Source organism: Acaromyces ingoldii (assembly GCF_003144295.1).
Source record: "Acaromyces ingoldii strain MCA 4198 unplaced genomic scaffold FA10scaffold_1, whole genome shotgun sequence".
Classification (NCBI taxonomy): Eukaryota; Fungi; Basidiomycota; class Exobasidiomycetes; order Exobasidiales; family Cryptobasidiaceae; genus Acaromyces; species Acaromyces ingoldii.
The window spans coordinates 862633-875723 of record NW_020290247.1 but is presented as its reverse complement, the minus strand read 5'-3'; the positions used below and the strand labels follow the sequence as shown (position 1 = coordinate 875723).

General features: G+C 56.4%; 7 protein-coding genes and 1 non-coding gene across 8 annotated transcripts; 3 read left to right on the top strand and 5 right to left on the bottom strand.

Annotated features, from left to right (window-relative positions):
* Window positions 1-29: 29 nt before the first annotated feature.
* Window positions 30-1802, top strand: FA10DRAFT_263680 (hypothetical protein). Its single transcript, XM_025520322.1, has 4 exons — window positions 30-733; window positions 793-1032; window positions 1091-1333; window positions 1390-1802. Exons 1-4 carry the CDS (start codon window positions 41-43, stop codon window positions 1561-1563), a joined length of 1350 nt encoding a protein of 449 aa, XP_025380150.1. The 5' UTR covers window positions 30-40; the 3' UTR covers window positions 1564-1802.
* FA10DRAFT_298401 (MFS general substrate transporter) lies at window positions 1594-3362 on the bottom strand. The gene is made up of 4 exons (XM_025524592.1): window positions 3177-3362; window positions 3022-3109; window positions 2316-2964; window positions 1594-2260 (listed from the first exon to the last, which is right to left on the bottom strand). Exons 1-4 carry the CDS (start codon window positions 3339-3341, stop codon window positions 1624-1626), a joined length of 1539 nt encoding a protein of 512 aa, XP_025380149.1. The 5' UTR covers window positions 3342-3362; the 3' UTR covers window positions 1594-1623.
* An 80-nt stretch (window positions 3363-3442) lies between these two features.
* On the bottom strand, window positions 3443-3551 carry FA10DRAFT_t2. Its single transcript has one exon. It is a non-coding gene; the product is annotated as a tRNA-Arg (tRNA).
* Window positions 3552-3858: 307 nt separating this feature from the next.
* FA10DRAFT_298400 (hypothetical protein) lies at window positions 3859-5181 on the top strand. Its single transcript, XM_025524591.1, has 4 exons — window positions 3859-4246; window positions 4316-4434; window positions 4500-4557; window positions 4627-5181. The coding sequence occupies exons 1-4, from the start codon at window positions 3944-3946 to the stop codon at window positions 5008-5010; spliced, it is 864 nt and encodes a 287-aa protein (XP_025380148.1). The 5' UTR covers window positions 3859-3943; the 3' UTR covers window positions 5011-5181.
* Window positions 4982-6505, bottom strand: FA10DRAFT_263677 (hypothetical protein). The gene is made up of 2 exons (XM_025520321.1): window positions 5334-6505; window positions 4982-5273 (listed from the first exon to the last, which is right to left on the bottom strand). Exons 1-2 carry the CDS (start codon window positions 6475-6477, stop codon window positions 5197-5199), a joined length of 1221 nt encoding a protein of 406 aa, XP_025380147.1. The 5' UTR covers window positions 6478-6505; the 3' UTR covers window positions 4982-5196.
* A 508-nt stretch (window positions 6506-7013) lies between these two features.
* FA10DRAFT_257344 (MAGE-domain-containing protein) lies at window positions 7014-8273 on the top strand (the record flags this gene model as incomplete). Its single annotated transcript, XM_025519853.1, has 4 exons — window positions 7014-7164; window positions 7219-7431; window positions 7502-7747; window positions 7804-8273. The coding sequence occupies 4 exons, from the start codon at window positions 7014-7016 to the stop codon at window positions 8271-8273; spliced, it is 1080 nt and encodes a 359-aa protein (XP_025380146.1).
* Window positions 8188-8923, bottom strand: FA10DRAFT_263676 (hypothetical protein). Its single transcript, XM_025520320.1, has one exon. It carries the CDS (start codon window positions 8777-8779, stop codon window positions 8480-8482), a length of 300 nt encoding a protein of 99 aa, XP_025380145.1. The 5' UTR covers window positions 8780-8923; the 3' UTR covers window positions 8188-8479.
* Window positions 8924-9038: 115 nt separating this feature from the next.
* Window positions 9039-11684, bottom strand: FA10DRAFT_246984 (alcohol oxidase). The gene is made up of 7 exons (XM_025519435.1): window positions 11143-11684; window positions 11052-11076; window positions 10193-10873; window positions 10058-10130; window positions 9788-10001; window positions 9230-9730; window positions 9039-9153 (listed from the first exon to the last, which is right to left on the bottom strand). Exons 1-7 carry the CDS (start codon window positions 11628-11630, stop codon window positions 9114-9116), a joined length of 2022 nt encoding a protein of 673 aa, XP_025380144.1. The 5' UTR covers window positions 11631-11684; the 3' UTR covers window positions 9039-9113.
* Window positions 11685-13091: the final 1407 nt, after the last annotated feature.

The window sequence follows — 13091 nt, the reverse complement described above, 5'->3', positions numbered from 1 at the left end:
CGAGAGCGCGCTCGCTCCACTCTCCTCGACGACGACGTTGATGATGCCGTCGCTGGTGCGTCTCGGCGTCATCTTGGTGCCGATCGTTACTTTGCTCTCCTCCGCAGCTCTTTTCTTGAGGATTCAAGCCCCCTCTCCGATCGGCCAAAATCCTTTCTCGACGATGGCGACCCCTCAAGCGCCGATCTCGGAGATGACAGTGGCCAGCTTCAACGTGCGGTATGATAGCTCAGCCTCGGCCTTGTCTTCGATCCGGCAATTGCTCCGCGGCGGCTTTGCACCGTATCGTTCGATGTCAGATCGTAGCTACCCGCCAGAGCAAAGGTACGGGGAGCTGCACTGGGCCAAGAGAGTACACAAGGTCGTCGATACTGCCATTTTTCATCGCTGGGACATCTTTAGCTTCCAAGAGGTGCTTCCCGGACAGCTCCACGATCTTGTCGGGCTTCTGGATGCCAGGACAGAGGGTCTTCCTCCCATTTCCATTTCCAAAGGGCGAGACCAGAGCCCAGGAGAGAATGCGAGTGCGACGGGAAATAGAAGCCACCGCTACGATTGGGCCGGTGTACCGCGCAACGACGGCAAAGCAAAAGGCGAGGCCGTGCCTGTATTCTGGCGTTCCGATAAGTTTCAAAGAATCGGTGCCAGCCAAGGTGGAACGGGAAATGAGGGTGTCGAGCACTTCTGGCTTAGTCCGACGCCAGAGGCACCGGGAAGCGTGGGCTGGGATGCAGTGAGTCTGAGCTGGAGCGTGGAACTCTTTACGCTTGACGCTGGCTGAGATCAGGACAGGACCAGACGAGGATGTGTACCCACGTTGCACTCCAGCCGTCTTCATCGACTGGCCAGCTCATCCACGTCTTCTCGACGCACTATGACCATCTGGGAGAAAGGGCACGCGCCGAGAGCAGCAAGCTGATCTTGAGAAAGGCGCGCGAGGCCGTCGAGCATACCAAGGAGACCACCGGCCTTGATCCCTTGGTGTTGCTAATGGGCGATCTCAACAGTCCTCGGCACGAGAGGGGCTGGAAGGTGAGGAACTTTTTCGTTGGGTGGTCTGCTCTCTTCTGAATCTGTCCTGCACATCCAGACGCTCGTCGAAGGCCATCATGGAGTCGATCGTGATTCGCAGGGGAATGGCTTCACCTTCTTTGACGGGGCACTCTCGGTACCTACACGATTCGGAACCCCTTACTGGCCTATACCCCGGGAGGAAAAGACTGCGAGCTGGACAGAAAGCTCGGATGGCGGCCTCTTGAGCGAGCCATACGGTCCTCAGACGACCTTTACCGACTTTCAAAAGAGCCAAAAGACGGCTGAGGACGATCGAATAGTCAGTCCGATGTGCTTAAGACGTGAAGAGAAAAGACACGCTGACAATGAAAGCAGGATTTTATCATGTATGCCGACAATTCGGCGGTCAAAGACCACACGGAGCCGAGCGAAAGCAGGCAAAGGTGGCAAATCATCACCTTTGGCACAATTCCGAGCTGGAGCGAGGGTGACGCCGGCTTTCAGATCTCAGATCATCGCCCGATCCAGGTGACCCTCTCCTGGCAATGAATAGAGGATGCAGATATGGGTTTGTATTGTACTGTACAGTACACTATGGCAGTGATGTTTTTACAGTTCTAGATGATACCCTGGATGACGATCGCCGAGCTTTGCCCTGATAGCCGCCGGGCTCATTCCCTGCGAGGCCAGCGCCTCTACCAGGTGGTCGCTGCTTCCATGTCTCCTCCGTCTACGCTCACGCAAGACCCACAGCTCCGCCAGCGAGAGAAATACGATGCCCATGATGTTGAGCGCGAGATTGGTGCCGAATCCTCTGAAATACCGGGGTGCCTCTTGCGGGCTAAAGAGCCAGGTGCCGGCGATGCCCGCCGAGTTGGTTGCGCAGATAAGAAAGGCGGCGGCGGTGGCGCGCTTGTAATACCCCCAGACGTTTGTGAGCGCCCAGGTAAGCAACATAGGCGGTATGGAGAAGCTTCCGGCGCAGAGGACCATGAGGCCAGCGTACTGTGCCCAGCCGGTGCTGGTGCAGAGGGCGATGAGGTAGCCGACGGAAGCGAGGGTAAATGCCGAGGCGCCCGAGAGATAGCGCCATTGCAGACGGTCGGAGAAGAAAGCAAATGCGACAGAAAAGAGAAAGCCGGCAAAAAAGGGTGGGACAGAGAGGAGCTGGGACTGGACAGATGTCAAGCCGAGCGGCAGGCTTTTGATGATAGTCGGCGCAAAGAAGGAGAGACCGTAGATTGACCTGCGAAAAGCGTGTCAGCAGTTCGCATGCAAACAAGCAGAGATACGCAACTTACGTCGCACTGCAGAATCCAGCGCAGAACATCAACCAGACAAAAGGGTCGGTAAAAGCGCGAAGAACCTCGGACCAGGAGAAAGCTTCGTCAGGAAGGCCATCTCTGCTTGTAGCGCCAATGTCTCCTGTCTTTTCCCCCACAGCATCGAGGTCCGGATGCCTGGCCAGAGCCAGACGCCTTCTTCCAAGGTCTCGCTGAGCTTCGGTGAGCCACCAGGCGTTGTTGATTGAGTTGGGCATGATGAAAAAGGCGATTATGCCAAACAGCGTCGTAAAGGCTCCCTCGATGATCATGACCCATGACCACTTGGCGATGCCCCTCCGACCGCCGAGTTCCCCGATCGCCACGGCGAGGAGACCGTTGAAGCTGCCCGAGAGACTCGCCCCTGAGAAGTAGAGAGCCTGACGAAGCTGCATTTCGCGTGGTGTATAGAAGAAGGACAGGTAGACGGACAGGCCGGGAAGCACGCCCGCCTCGACGAGGCCGAGGAATGCTCGGTTGATGTAGAGACCCGTCTTGTTGCGCACGGTTCCTTGGACGCACGACACCATGCCCCAGATGGTGAGGAGCAGCGGGATCAGCCGAGCGGGGCCCACTTTCCTGATGATCAGGTTGCTCGGAAGCTCAAAGATGATGTACGGCACGTACACTTGTGTCGCACGCAACGTCAGTACAGTCGCTCTCTATCCCTCTGGGAGATGCTCACGGATCGTCAGGGCCACTTGAAAGTCGTGGAAGCTCATGTCGAGGTCCTCCTGCAGGCCCTGGAGGCGCGCCTGGCCAATGTTGGTTCTCTTTTGTCCCCATGCGTGTCATGTCATGTCAGCGCTCGACCGGAATAGGGCTGTACTGGTAACTCACATCCAGGAAGGACAAGGTGTATATGACGAGCGACAGTGGCACGATCTGGAGATCCAGCTTCCACCGCAGCTGCCGCTCTTCCTCGCTGGCTGACACATCTTTCTGCTCGCCGACCAGAGTGCCCTCCGCATCGTCCAGCCTTTCCGTCGATCCTCCTTCACCCATCTTCGCTCTGGTCGTAGTAAGAGCAGCTCTTCTTCTTTTCCGTGGGCTTCTTCTAGCGTCGAAAACAAAAAAATCTCCGAGCTGCAGAGCGCAAAAAAGTGAGCCACCTGCCGGGATCGAACCGACGACCTTTCGCACTTAGCCAGCTCGTGGCCAGGAGTCCTGATATTTAATCGGAAACGAACGCTCATACCTCTGAGCTAAGGTAGCTTCTATGAAGATAGTGAAAGCAGGATTCGTATATATTCTTAGTGTTTGTCGCTCACAAGACGGCACCCGCCTCGAACCTCTTCTAAAGCCCCCTCCTGGGCATTTGTGCTGTGTGCTGTGACCGCTCAAGCATCGAGCAGGAAGTGAGCGTTTCGAATACGTTTGTCAGCGCGAGCACTACGAACACTGGCAGAGCACAGGCAGAGGACGGCGCGAAAAGGCAGACGGGCCTGTCAGACAGACACGTTCCCTCTAAAAAGTTTAAAAGTCCGCGAAAAAGGAGCTCAGCTCAGTCTTGCCTGTCAGACAGAAATCAACACCCTGGAAACACGACACGACACCACAATTGAGACCGAGTTGGCGGAAGGGCTTACTTCCTCAAATCGATCAGTATGCGTACGGTGCTCTGCGTGGCGCTCTTTTTCCTCGCAGGCTGTGCAGCACTCATCTCAGCTTCGTCGAGCGACGACGAAGGATCCGTGGCGACGCCCGAGTACGTGACTTCGCTCCGGACGAGCAACGAAAAGGCTAGCCGGCAGCAGTTGCCATTCTCGGCCGGAGGCATCTTTGCGCACCAAGGCAGCTACTATGGAAAGGTAAAGGGCGAGGAGGATCTACTCGGTGACTTTTTCGAAGAGGAGGTCGACGATGACAAAGGCAGAGCGGGCGAGAGCAGCAAGCCCGGCTGGATCTATGTGAGCAGAGCAGAGCGCGGCAGAGTGCGGCTGATGTTTGTGCATACGGCGCTGACGCCTCAAGCACAGCTGATCCGTCACGGCGAGAAGTTCAAGGACTCCGACAAGTCTGGTCTCAGCGCAAAGGGGACGATGAGGGCAAAGTGCCTCGTCGACGTGTTTGGAAAGCACGGAAGGACACCCGTAGAGTGGGTATGGCACTCAGGCTTTCCTTTCCTTCTTTCTAACGCAAGGCTCATTGTCTTCCCAACAGCTACATCATCGCTCAGGACTTCAAGCCCACGGGTCAGCGAAAGAGGCCTTTTGACACAGTGAGCAGCATAAGCAGTCTCTCTTTTGCTGGCTCAGTTCAGCCCAGCTCATGTCGGTACTTTTACCAGGTCTTGCCCATCGCAAAGTCCCTGTCGATCCCCATCGACCACTCGTGCGACCGCGACGACACGCGTTGTGCCGCCTCTGCCATCCGTGCCGTGTCGCGCCGCGGACTCGATGTCGTCGTTGTGTGGGAGCACGCGCGGCTCACCAACATCGCCCAGAGCCTGGGCGTCACGGGTCTGCACTACCCCCCCAAGCGCTACGACGTCGTCTTCAAGATCCGGCGGTCCAAGGTGCACGGCATCTACAGCGAAGAATGCCCAGGCCTCGACGATGCGTGGACGCGCTGGCGCGGGAGGAGGAAGGGCAGGCACGGAAAGGGAGGAAAGGGGGGCAGACTCGTCGATGACGAGAGCTGGGCCGACAGGCCCGATGAGGACGCACTCTGAAGGTCACCCCTTTGGCCATCGCAGACACACACCAGACACCATGAACAACATTCGCAGAGCCCATTCAAGTGAGATACCCACCCACTTCATCCTCCGTTCATTACCTTTGAAATCCTTCCCGAGAGCATCTGTAGCAGTATTAGATAGACTATGATACAATGAGGCTTTGTTTGAGCTCTAGGACAGCTACAATGCAGTGATGGCGCCGAGGACGCGAAATGCGTCTGCCTGGCGCTCCCGGAACGAGGGTATTTCAAACATGGCTGTTTGCAGTCACCGTCAGCGAGAGTGAAGCATGCGCGGGAAGAGAGTCGAGCACTGACCCATTGCAAGCCGGTTAATCATGATGGCTGTCTCGCCCACCTGTCTCTGAAGATCGGCTTCCCTCCGTTCGATGTCCTCGCTCCGCCGACGTTCGCCCACGTCGCCGAGAAGCCGCTGGGTGAGCTCGTCAACCAGGCGGGCGCCCTCGGGCGTCTCCTGACCTCTCTCGGCGTCCTTTATCGCTCGCTCATCGTCAGCCTCTCTCAGACTCTGGCATCGCTCCGCAACGTGTCCGAGCTGGACCAGGAGCGAGACAAGGTTGGCCGGACACGAGCTTCGACGAATCGGCTCGACGGCATGGTCGTTCAGCTGGACCGTGCGCACCTCGACTTCGGCAGCGTGGGTCGCAACACGAGTCAGCGCGACATCGAGAATGGCCAGGCAGAGGGAGGCGTAGTAGGCCCTCGAGGCCCACGTTGGTCCTCGGCGCATGACGTCGCGCAGCGATGGGTTCGTCGCAATGCTGTCTCCCAGCGCAGCAAAGAGTGTCTCACGAATCAGGCTCAGCGTGTCCTCGTCGGGCGGAAGAGCTCCGCTTGTCTGGGGAGGAAGAGCTCCATTTTTCGGTGGCAATGGTGGCGGTCTTCGTCCCGTCTGGGACGACTTCTGCTCGGATGCCCCCGTCTCGTACCCCGGCGGCGGCGTGTATTCGGTCGAGGCGCGATGGCCGAGCGCTTCGTCGAGGTCAGCCTGAAAGCGCATCTGAAACGTCCTCCTCTGCACAATGTCGATGGCCACCGTCTTGATGTCTGCCGCGAGCCGGGCGACGTCGCCCCTGAGTGGCGAAGAGGCCGCCTCGCGGTCGCAGAGCAGGAGGGCGAGATCGTGCCGTGCCTCGGAGTTCAGTGACTTGATCTTGGGCACGCAAGACTGCCAGAGCGCAAAGAATGAGGCAAAGCTCTCTGGCGCATTGTCCCGCGTCAGCTCAAATGCGCCCGAGGGAGCCTGGATCGAGGGTGGGTCGCCGCGCGCCTGGAGCGCAGCAAAGAAGAGCGTCAGGCTCGGCGCCGTGATCTGAAAGTCGGCATCGGCTCGCTGGAGGTCCGCGTCGGACAGCAAGCCTTCGGTCTTGGCGTGGAGCAGGGCGCTCTGAAGCAAAGCATGGAAGCCCTCCTGAACGCGGGCTTCCTCGAGTCGCTCCATCTTTGTCAAGCCCTGGTGTTTCTTATTCTCACTGGTGTCGAAAAGGAAGCTCCACTTGACACAGCCTAAAAATCGGCCTCGGAAGACGGAGACAGAACGGAGGACGCGCCTCCCCCATCTAACACGCGTCAAGGCTCAGTCAGCCTTGGTGTTGGACTCTCGACTCCTCACCACCGTCATGCCGTCCAGATCCACTTCGGGCGCAAGCAGCAGCCGTCGTGGACAGGTAAGCTATGGTGGACTGAATCGGCGTCGCGATAGGGACCAAGTCGGAAGCAGCCGCCAGTCCAGCAGTCACTCGAGAACGGGGCGCAACGGGCGCAGAGAAGAGGAGCAGGAGGAGCAAGAGCAACAAGGCGAGGAGAATGGTCTAGATGCAGAAATTGTCGAAGACGATGAAGAGGGAGCGGGGGAGGATGAAGAAGGCGCAGAGGAGGGAGAAGAGGAAGAATCGGGCGGACACTATTCGATACCAAAGAGGGTCAAGCTGACAGAGACCAAGACGGCCGTTGCAGCAGCAAAGGCATTGGGCAAAGATGTGGGTCTGTCTGCGCTCTATGTTGCGATGTGCATTGCTGATGGTGCCACGACAGGAAGTGAGGCGCAAAAGCAAGGACCTTGTCAGATTGGCCTTGTTCGACGAACACCGTCGCGTCGCCATCAAGAGAGAAGACATCAGCAGAAAGGGTAGGTCTACCATCCTCACGACCTTGGCCCATGCTGACATTCTGCCTTTACAAGTTTTGAAGAAGGAGGGTGCCAAAGCCTTTCCTGTCATATTCAACCGAGCGCAAAAGATTCTGCGCGACTCGTTTGGCTTCGAGCTCGTCGAGGTTCGCGCTCGCGGCGTGGAAAATGACCAGATCCTCCAGACGCAGCAGCAGAGGGCGAGCCCGTCCAAGGAGGCAGGCAAGGAGGAGGAACGGGGAGAGGAGGAAGACACCAAAGCGAAAGGTGAGAAGCAATTCATCTCGAGCGGTTGCCGGCACATCTCTGACCCTCTATGCGTTGACACCCTTTACAGCGTCAGCAGGGAAATCGTACATTGTCCGCTCAGTGTTGCCTCACGAGCTCATCAGCCAGATGACGACACCAGACGCATCGCTGGCAGCAGCAGTCAGGGACGTGGCGGGCAGCACTGATGGTCTGCAGGCGGATAGCAATGGCACAATGCTAGATTGGAAGCGGTCTACTAGCGAGCTGGCCAATACCGGCCTCCTCTTCGTCATCCTCAGTCTCATTCTCCTCAATGGCCGTACGATTGCTGATGGTGAGTCGTATGTTGAAGAGCAAGGAGCTAAAGACGCTTACATACTCTTCTTCCAGACCAATTACGGACCTATCTTCGTCGCCTCTCGCTCGAGCCAAGTGACCCTTTGCCGCCTGTGCTCATACCGGGCGCTGATGACGACTTCAACACGTTTGGTGGTGCCAGAAGCAGTGAAATGACGCTCGATGACTACATGGACCGTCTTGCCCAAAACATGTATCTAGAGCGTTACAAGAGCGACACGATTGCCGACGCTTCAGCAAAAAGGACACAAGTACGGGGGAAACGCAAGAATAGGACCTCGGGGCGTGATGCCGAGGAGGGCATCGCATGGCGGTGGGGGCCCAGGGCCGAGGCAGAGATCAGCGAGAAGTCTGTCGCCTTGTTCATCCACGACATCTTTAGCAGCCTAGCGGACGAGGAGCAGGAGAATGGGGCAGGGTCCTCCACAGCGAGGCGAGATTTGGAGCCACAGAGCCTCATTACACAAATTGAGCGCGCAGCTGGCAGCGAGCTCATTTCCTAGGTCGCATTCAATCGCCAGACTACTCCTCTGATCACCGCGACTACCTGTACTGTACATATTACCCTCAACTTCATGCAGATGGTACATTCTTGGCTTCCAAATGACGACGAACACTCTCTCTCTTCCTTTCGTTCTCTCCCAATCCCTTCTCCCACACCTCCTGCCCTGAGTCCGGCCCTTTATCGACTCGCGTGCCGATGCGAATGTCAGTGGCGATGCGAGGCGCCTGCTCCAGTCAATATCAGAATCGCTACACCTGATTGAAAGAAACTGTGACTCACTCCCATCTTGTGAACTGCCTCGTGGCAAAGCTCGATGGCCTTGGAGACGGCCTCAAAGGGTCCCTCGAGATTGGTGCCGTAGCCGTGAACCTCGTACGTGACGATGCTCCCAGCCTGTTTGAGCGACTCGAGCACCCGCTGGCACTCGGCAATGTAGGCGCCCACAGAGGTGGAGCCGGTACCCATGGGGATCAGGCAGAAGTCGGCTACGGCAAAGAGTGTCATCTGACGAATCTCTCTCTAGCGATGGGCCAAGTTGGGGGCGGAGGTGAAGGTAGTGAGAGTGACCAAACTGGGTGGAGAACCTTTTTTTTCTGCAGCAAAGTCTTCTCGACCTTTGGACGCGCCCTCCACTAAGAAAAAAGCAAGTAGGGAAAGCCTAGTGACGGCATAGGGACGCCCGTTAGATTCTGTCCTCAAGAAAATGGAGCTTATAAGCAGGACCAAGACAGCCGATCGGAGGCGTTGTGAAAGAAGCAATGTCATTTCTGGGGACTTCCGGCAGGCAATGTCATTGATGGGGCTTTTTGGAAAGGGGGCTTTGAGTGCAGAGGGACAATTAGGGGTTGTCCTGCTTGATCAACGTGTTGGCGCGTTCACTGCGAGAAGACAGGGCGAGAAATCAGTAATCTGTGCAGGCGAGCATAGCAGAAAGACGCCCGGGTAGACACTCACGCCAGCATGTAGATCGTCGACTGCGGGTGACCAGGAGGCAGAATGGGGAAGGAGGAAGCGTCGACGACGCGAAGAGCATCGACACCGTAAACACGCAGGCGACTGTCGAGAACACCGCCTTGGTTCTTGGTTTTCATGGAGCAGGTGCAGCTGGCGTGCCACACTGTCATGAGGTTGTCTCTGATCCAGTTGAGGATCTCAGCGTCCGTGTTGACGGTAGCGAAGCCCGGCAGGTACTCGTCTGCCGTGGCGTTCTGCGTGAAGAGGATGGGCTTCATCGCCTTTGCAGCAAAGTACTGGCGCACGCGCTTAAAGGCGTAGATTGCGACCTTTTGATCGGTCTCGTCTGTCAACCAGGCGGGATCAATGACTGGCAGCGTGGCAGTGTCGGCCGATGCCAGCGTGACCGAGCCGCGAGAGAGCGGAGCCACGAGTGCGCCCAAAATGCTGGCAAAGCGCGATCCATCGGCTCCTGCTGCGGCATTCTCGGCCAAGAGGTTGCTTTATCGACCTCGTCAGCATTGGCAAAGGGCCTGGACAAAGTTTGCGCAAACTCACGCAAAGTTGCCGACGACACCGGGAGCCGAGAAGTGCTCGAGGATGGGCCAATCGGCAGGGAAAGACGCGATCTTCGCTGCACCGGCGGAGCCAAGAGAAGCAAGAGCTGAGCCTGGAAGCTTTTCCCAAGCCAAAAGATCAGCAACGTGATTGGTCAAAGGACCCAGTTGGTTGGTGGTAAAATTAAGGAACTCGTCGGCGAGGTAAAGAGGGTCTTTAAAAAGTATCAGCCTCGGAGCCCTGGAGTAGCAGAGACTGCGAACCACTCACCAGCAGCAAGGTCGGTGAAAGTGTGGAGATTAGGGTCGACCTTGTAGGCAGGTCCGAAGAAAATGTGATCTTGCTGTGATAGGGGACGACAAAGATGAATTGTCTGGAGGCAAAGAGACACTTTACGACACTCACCATGCCCTGGCCTACGTTCTCATTCTGGACAACAACCGGGATGCTCTGCGCCTGAAGCTGAGCCTGAGGACCGATGCCGCTGACCATGAGGAGTTGAGGCGAGTGGAAGGCTCCTCCCGAGACGATCACTTCTTTGCGGGCGTACAGAATGCCGGTTGTGCCAAGACCCCCAGGCAGCGTGCTGTAGGCCACGCCAGTAGCTTGTGGGTTTCCTTTGGCATTCTTTACGAGGAGAATCTTCTTGGCCATCATCTGGTAGAAAATTTGGAAGTTGGAGCGCTTCGAAGCCTCGTCGTAGAACTTTCGAGAGGTTGAGCGCGTACCGTCGTTGGCGTTGATGGTGGCTGAGTTGTACTGGACACCGAGCAGCGAACCGCCGTTGAAAGACTTCACGGTTTGCGTACCAAGCTCGTTGGCCGACAGCTGCGCATACTTTGAAAAGTTCTGGGGCGTGTTAGGGTACGAGACCGACAGCGAGGCGATGCTGGAGCTAGAGCCGAAGTCGGCAGGGTCATACTGAGCCGCTGGGATCTCTTGCCGAAGTTCGTGCCTGGGAGGTGTGAACGTCATGCTCTTCTTGAAGTCCGAGAAGCGCTGAGAGAAGCCCCAGTTGACATCTCCGGTCAAAGTCTGCCAGACTCCCATCGTCTGTACTGTAGGGCGCTGGTAGATCATAAAGTCTTTTCAAGAGAGAGAGATTAGCCGGATGAGGGGCAATGGAGAAGGTAAACACACTCACTCTGTCAAAGAGGGAAAGGTCGGCCCACAAAAAGGAGAAAAGGAAGAAGGAGAAGAGAGGGACGTTGTACGCCGTCAATTAAAGGATCATCCACTACGGTGAAGAAGAACGTCCACTTACCCTGACCGAACTACCTCCGCCGGTCCTGTCGAGCAAACACCGCGCTTTCAGATTAGCTAGCACAGATGCAAAAAGAGACGCAGAGACTCACTTTCCTCGAGCGTATCGAATGACACGGTTGTTGGCACCCTTCTGGGGCACAGTGAGGAAGCCCCAGTCAATACCGTCCTGGAGAGCATCGGCTGGGTCTGAGCCTACGCCGACGACATCTCCTCCCGGCGTGTTGGCGAAAGGGTTGTTGATGAGTGAGAGCTCATAATCAATTCCAGCCTCCATGACGGCCACCGAGGAACCGTCCTCGCTGAGACGAGCGGCCAAGGTGAAACCGGCTGTACCGGCACCCACAACGACATAGTCGAAGGTGTTGTTGCTCAGAATTGGCGAGAGATCGGGCAAACCAGGGATTGCGCCGTTGAGGAGAGGACCCTGAAGTACATTCTGGCGCTTCTGGAGGGGCTCAAAGGTACCATCTTCCTGACCACGGGCGATGCCTGGCAATGTTTCTTCGAGAGGAAGACCCAAGACGCCGGAAGAGGCCGCAATGGCGACCCAGACGGCTGACAATAAAGAGCAGCGCATGGGCGGATTTGGGAGGAGGGTCGCTGAAGAAGAAGCGTTGGGGAGGAGTAAGAGGGAAGAACCTGGAGAGAGACAAGGGGGAGACCCTTCTTGATGCTTTATCAGGACATCGAAGTGGCCGAAGAGAGACTGAACTCGTACAGCTCGCAGAAACCAATTAAGGAGGCAAAAGCTCTAGGCCACAATCGGGCGGCAATAAGCTGCTGAGTGGCCACTGTCTAACGGGAGACGTGATGATCGCGAGCAAAGCTCGGAGTGCAAATGTAAACATACGTCGAACTTCATCCGGTTAATTTGTTCTTGCTTTTCGAGGACCGCACGTTCGATCTGCAGTGTAATGAGAACAATCAGTGAAGAGCAGCACTTTAAGCGTGCTATCAAACTCTCTCCGACTGATAAATTTTAGGTTCTCCGTGCCCCACATCTTTCCTCTCTGAGGCCGAAAACTCCCGGTCTAGAGATCTAGGATCTAGACCAGGACCAGTCCGTGAAAGGGCGGCAATCGACTTGCTTCTAGATTCTCCCCCACATTGGGCGGCGGCGAAGACTTGCACGGGCTCTGTCGGCACTCTCGCACGGGATCTTAATGGGCTTTCTTTGTTCCTGGCCTAACATTTTTGTCCTAGCTCACCAGCATTGACCGGATCGAGCCCCAACTAGTGCTTCCTCGTAGAAATGACGACGACAACTGACTCAATGTGCAGGATTTCTGGATGGGTGGGGGAAGCCACACCTCTGAGGCGATTTTACTCCAGCGTCATCAGGGCCCACTTTTTGCAGCCATCGTAGTGATGCATTCCTTCAAAGCCAGCAGCTATCTCCGCGATCCCTGGGAAATCAAAGAGGAGCGGGCTCGAAAACAGAAGAGCATAAATTGCAAGGTTCGTACCCGCCTTTCAAATTCGCCTGGTTGCAGCACGCACCTGGCTTCCACTTTATCAAAGATCCGCTGCTGGTCCCATCTACGCAGCTGCAGAACTTTTAGGGGATTTCTTTCTTCGAATAGCAAGGACCGTGCATCTTTGTTACTGTACAGCACCGTGCATCAGATGAGCCAAAAGGAGATGTAAGCACGAAGGTTGAGCCTTTTGTCGGTGATCGAAAAGCCTTTCGAGGCGCGACCGAAATTGGCTCCTCGATGTAGTCACGCTCGGAATTTTAAGGCACAGTCAACGCGGGGGAGTGGGAGGGCTGCACGATGCGTCCCGGTGGAGAGCAATATAACTTCGAGCTCCAAGCCACGCAGGAAAAGCCCGCGTCAATAGATGCGCATTGTGATGTTTGGTTTCATTCTCAGTTTGCGGGGTATTGGAGTCTTCTGTCCATGCTATGCATACGTTCACTCCGCTTCTTCGCCAAGTTGTAAGACTGCAATCTCCTTTTTGGGTGACACGTCTGGGCCGACAGGTTGATGGGCTGCAATCCACTGGGGGCGCGGAATGAGAAAACCCTGGAAATATC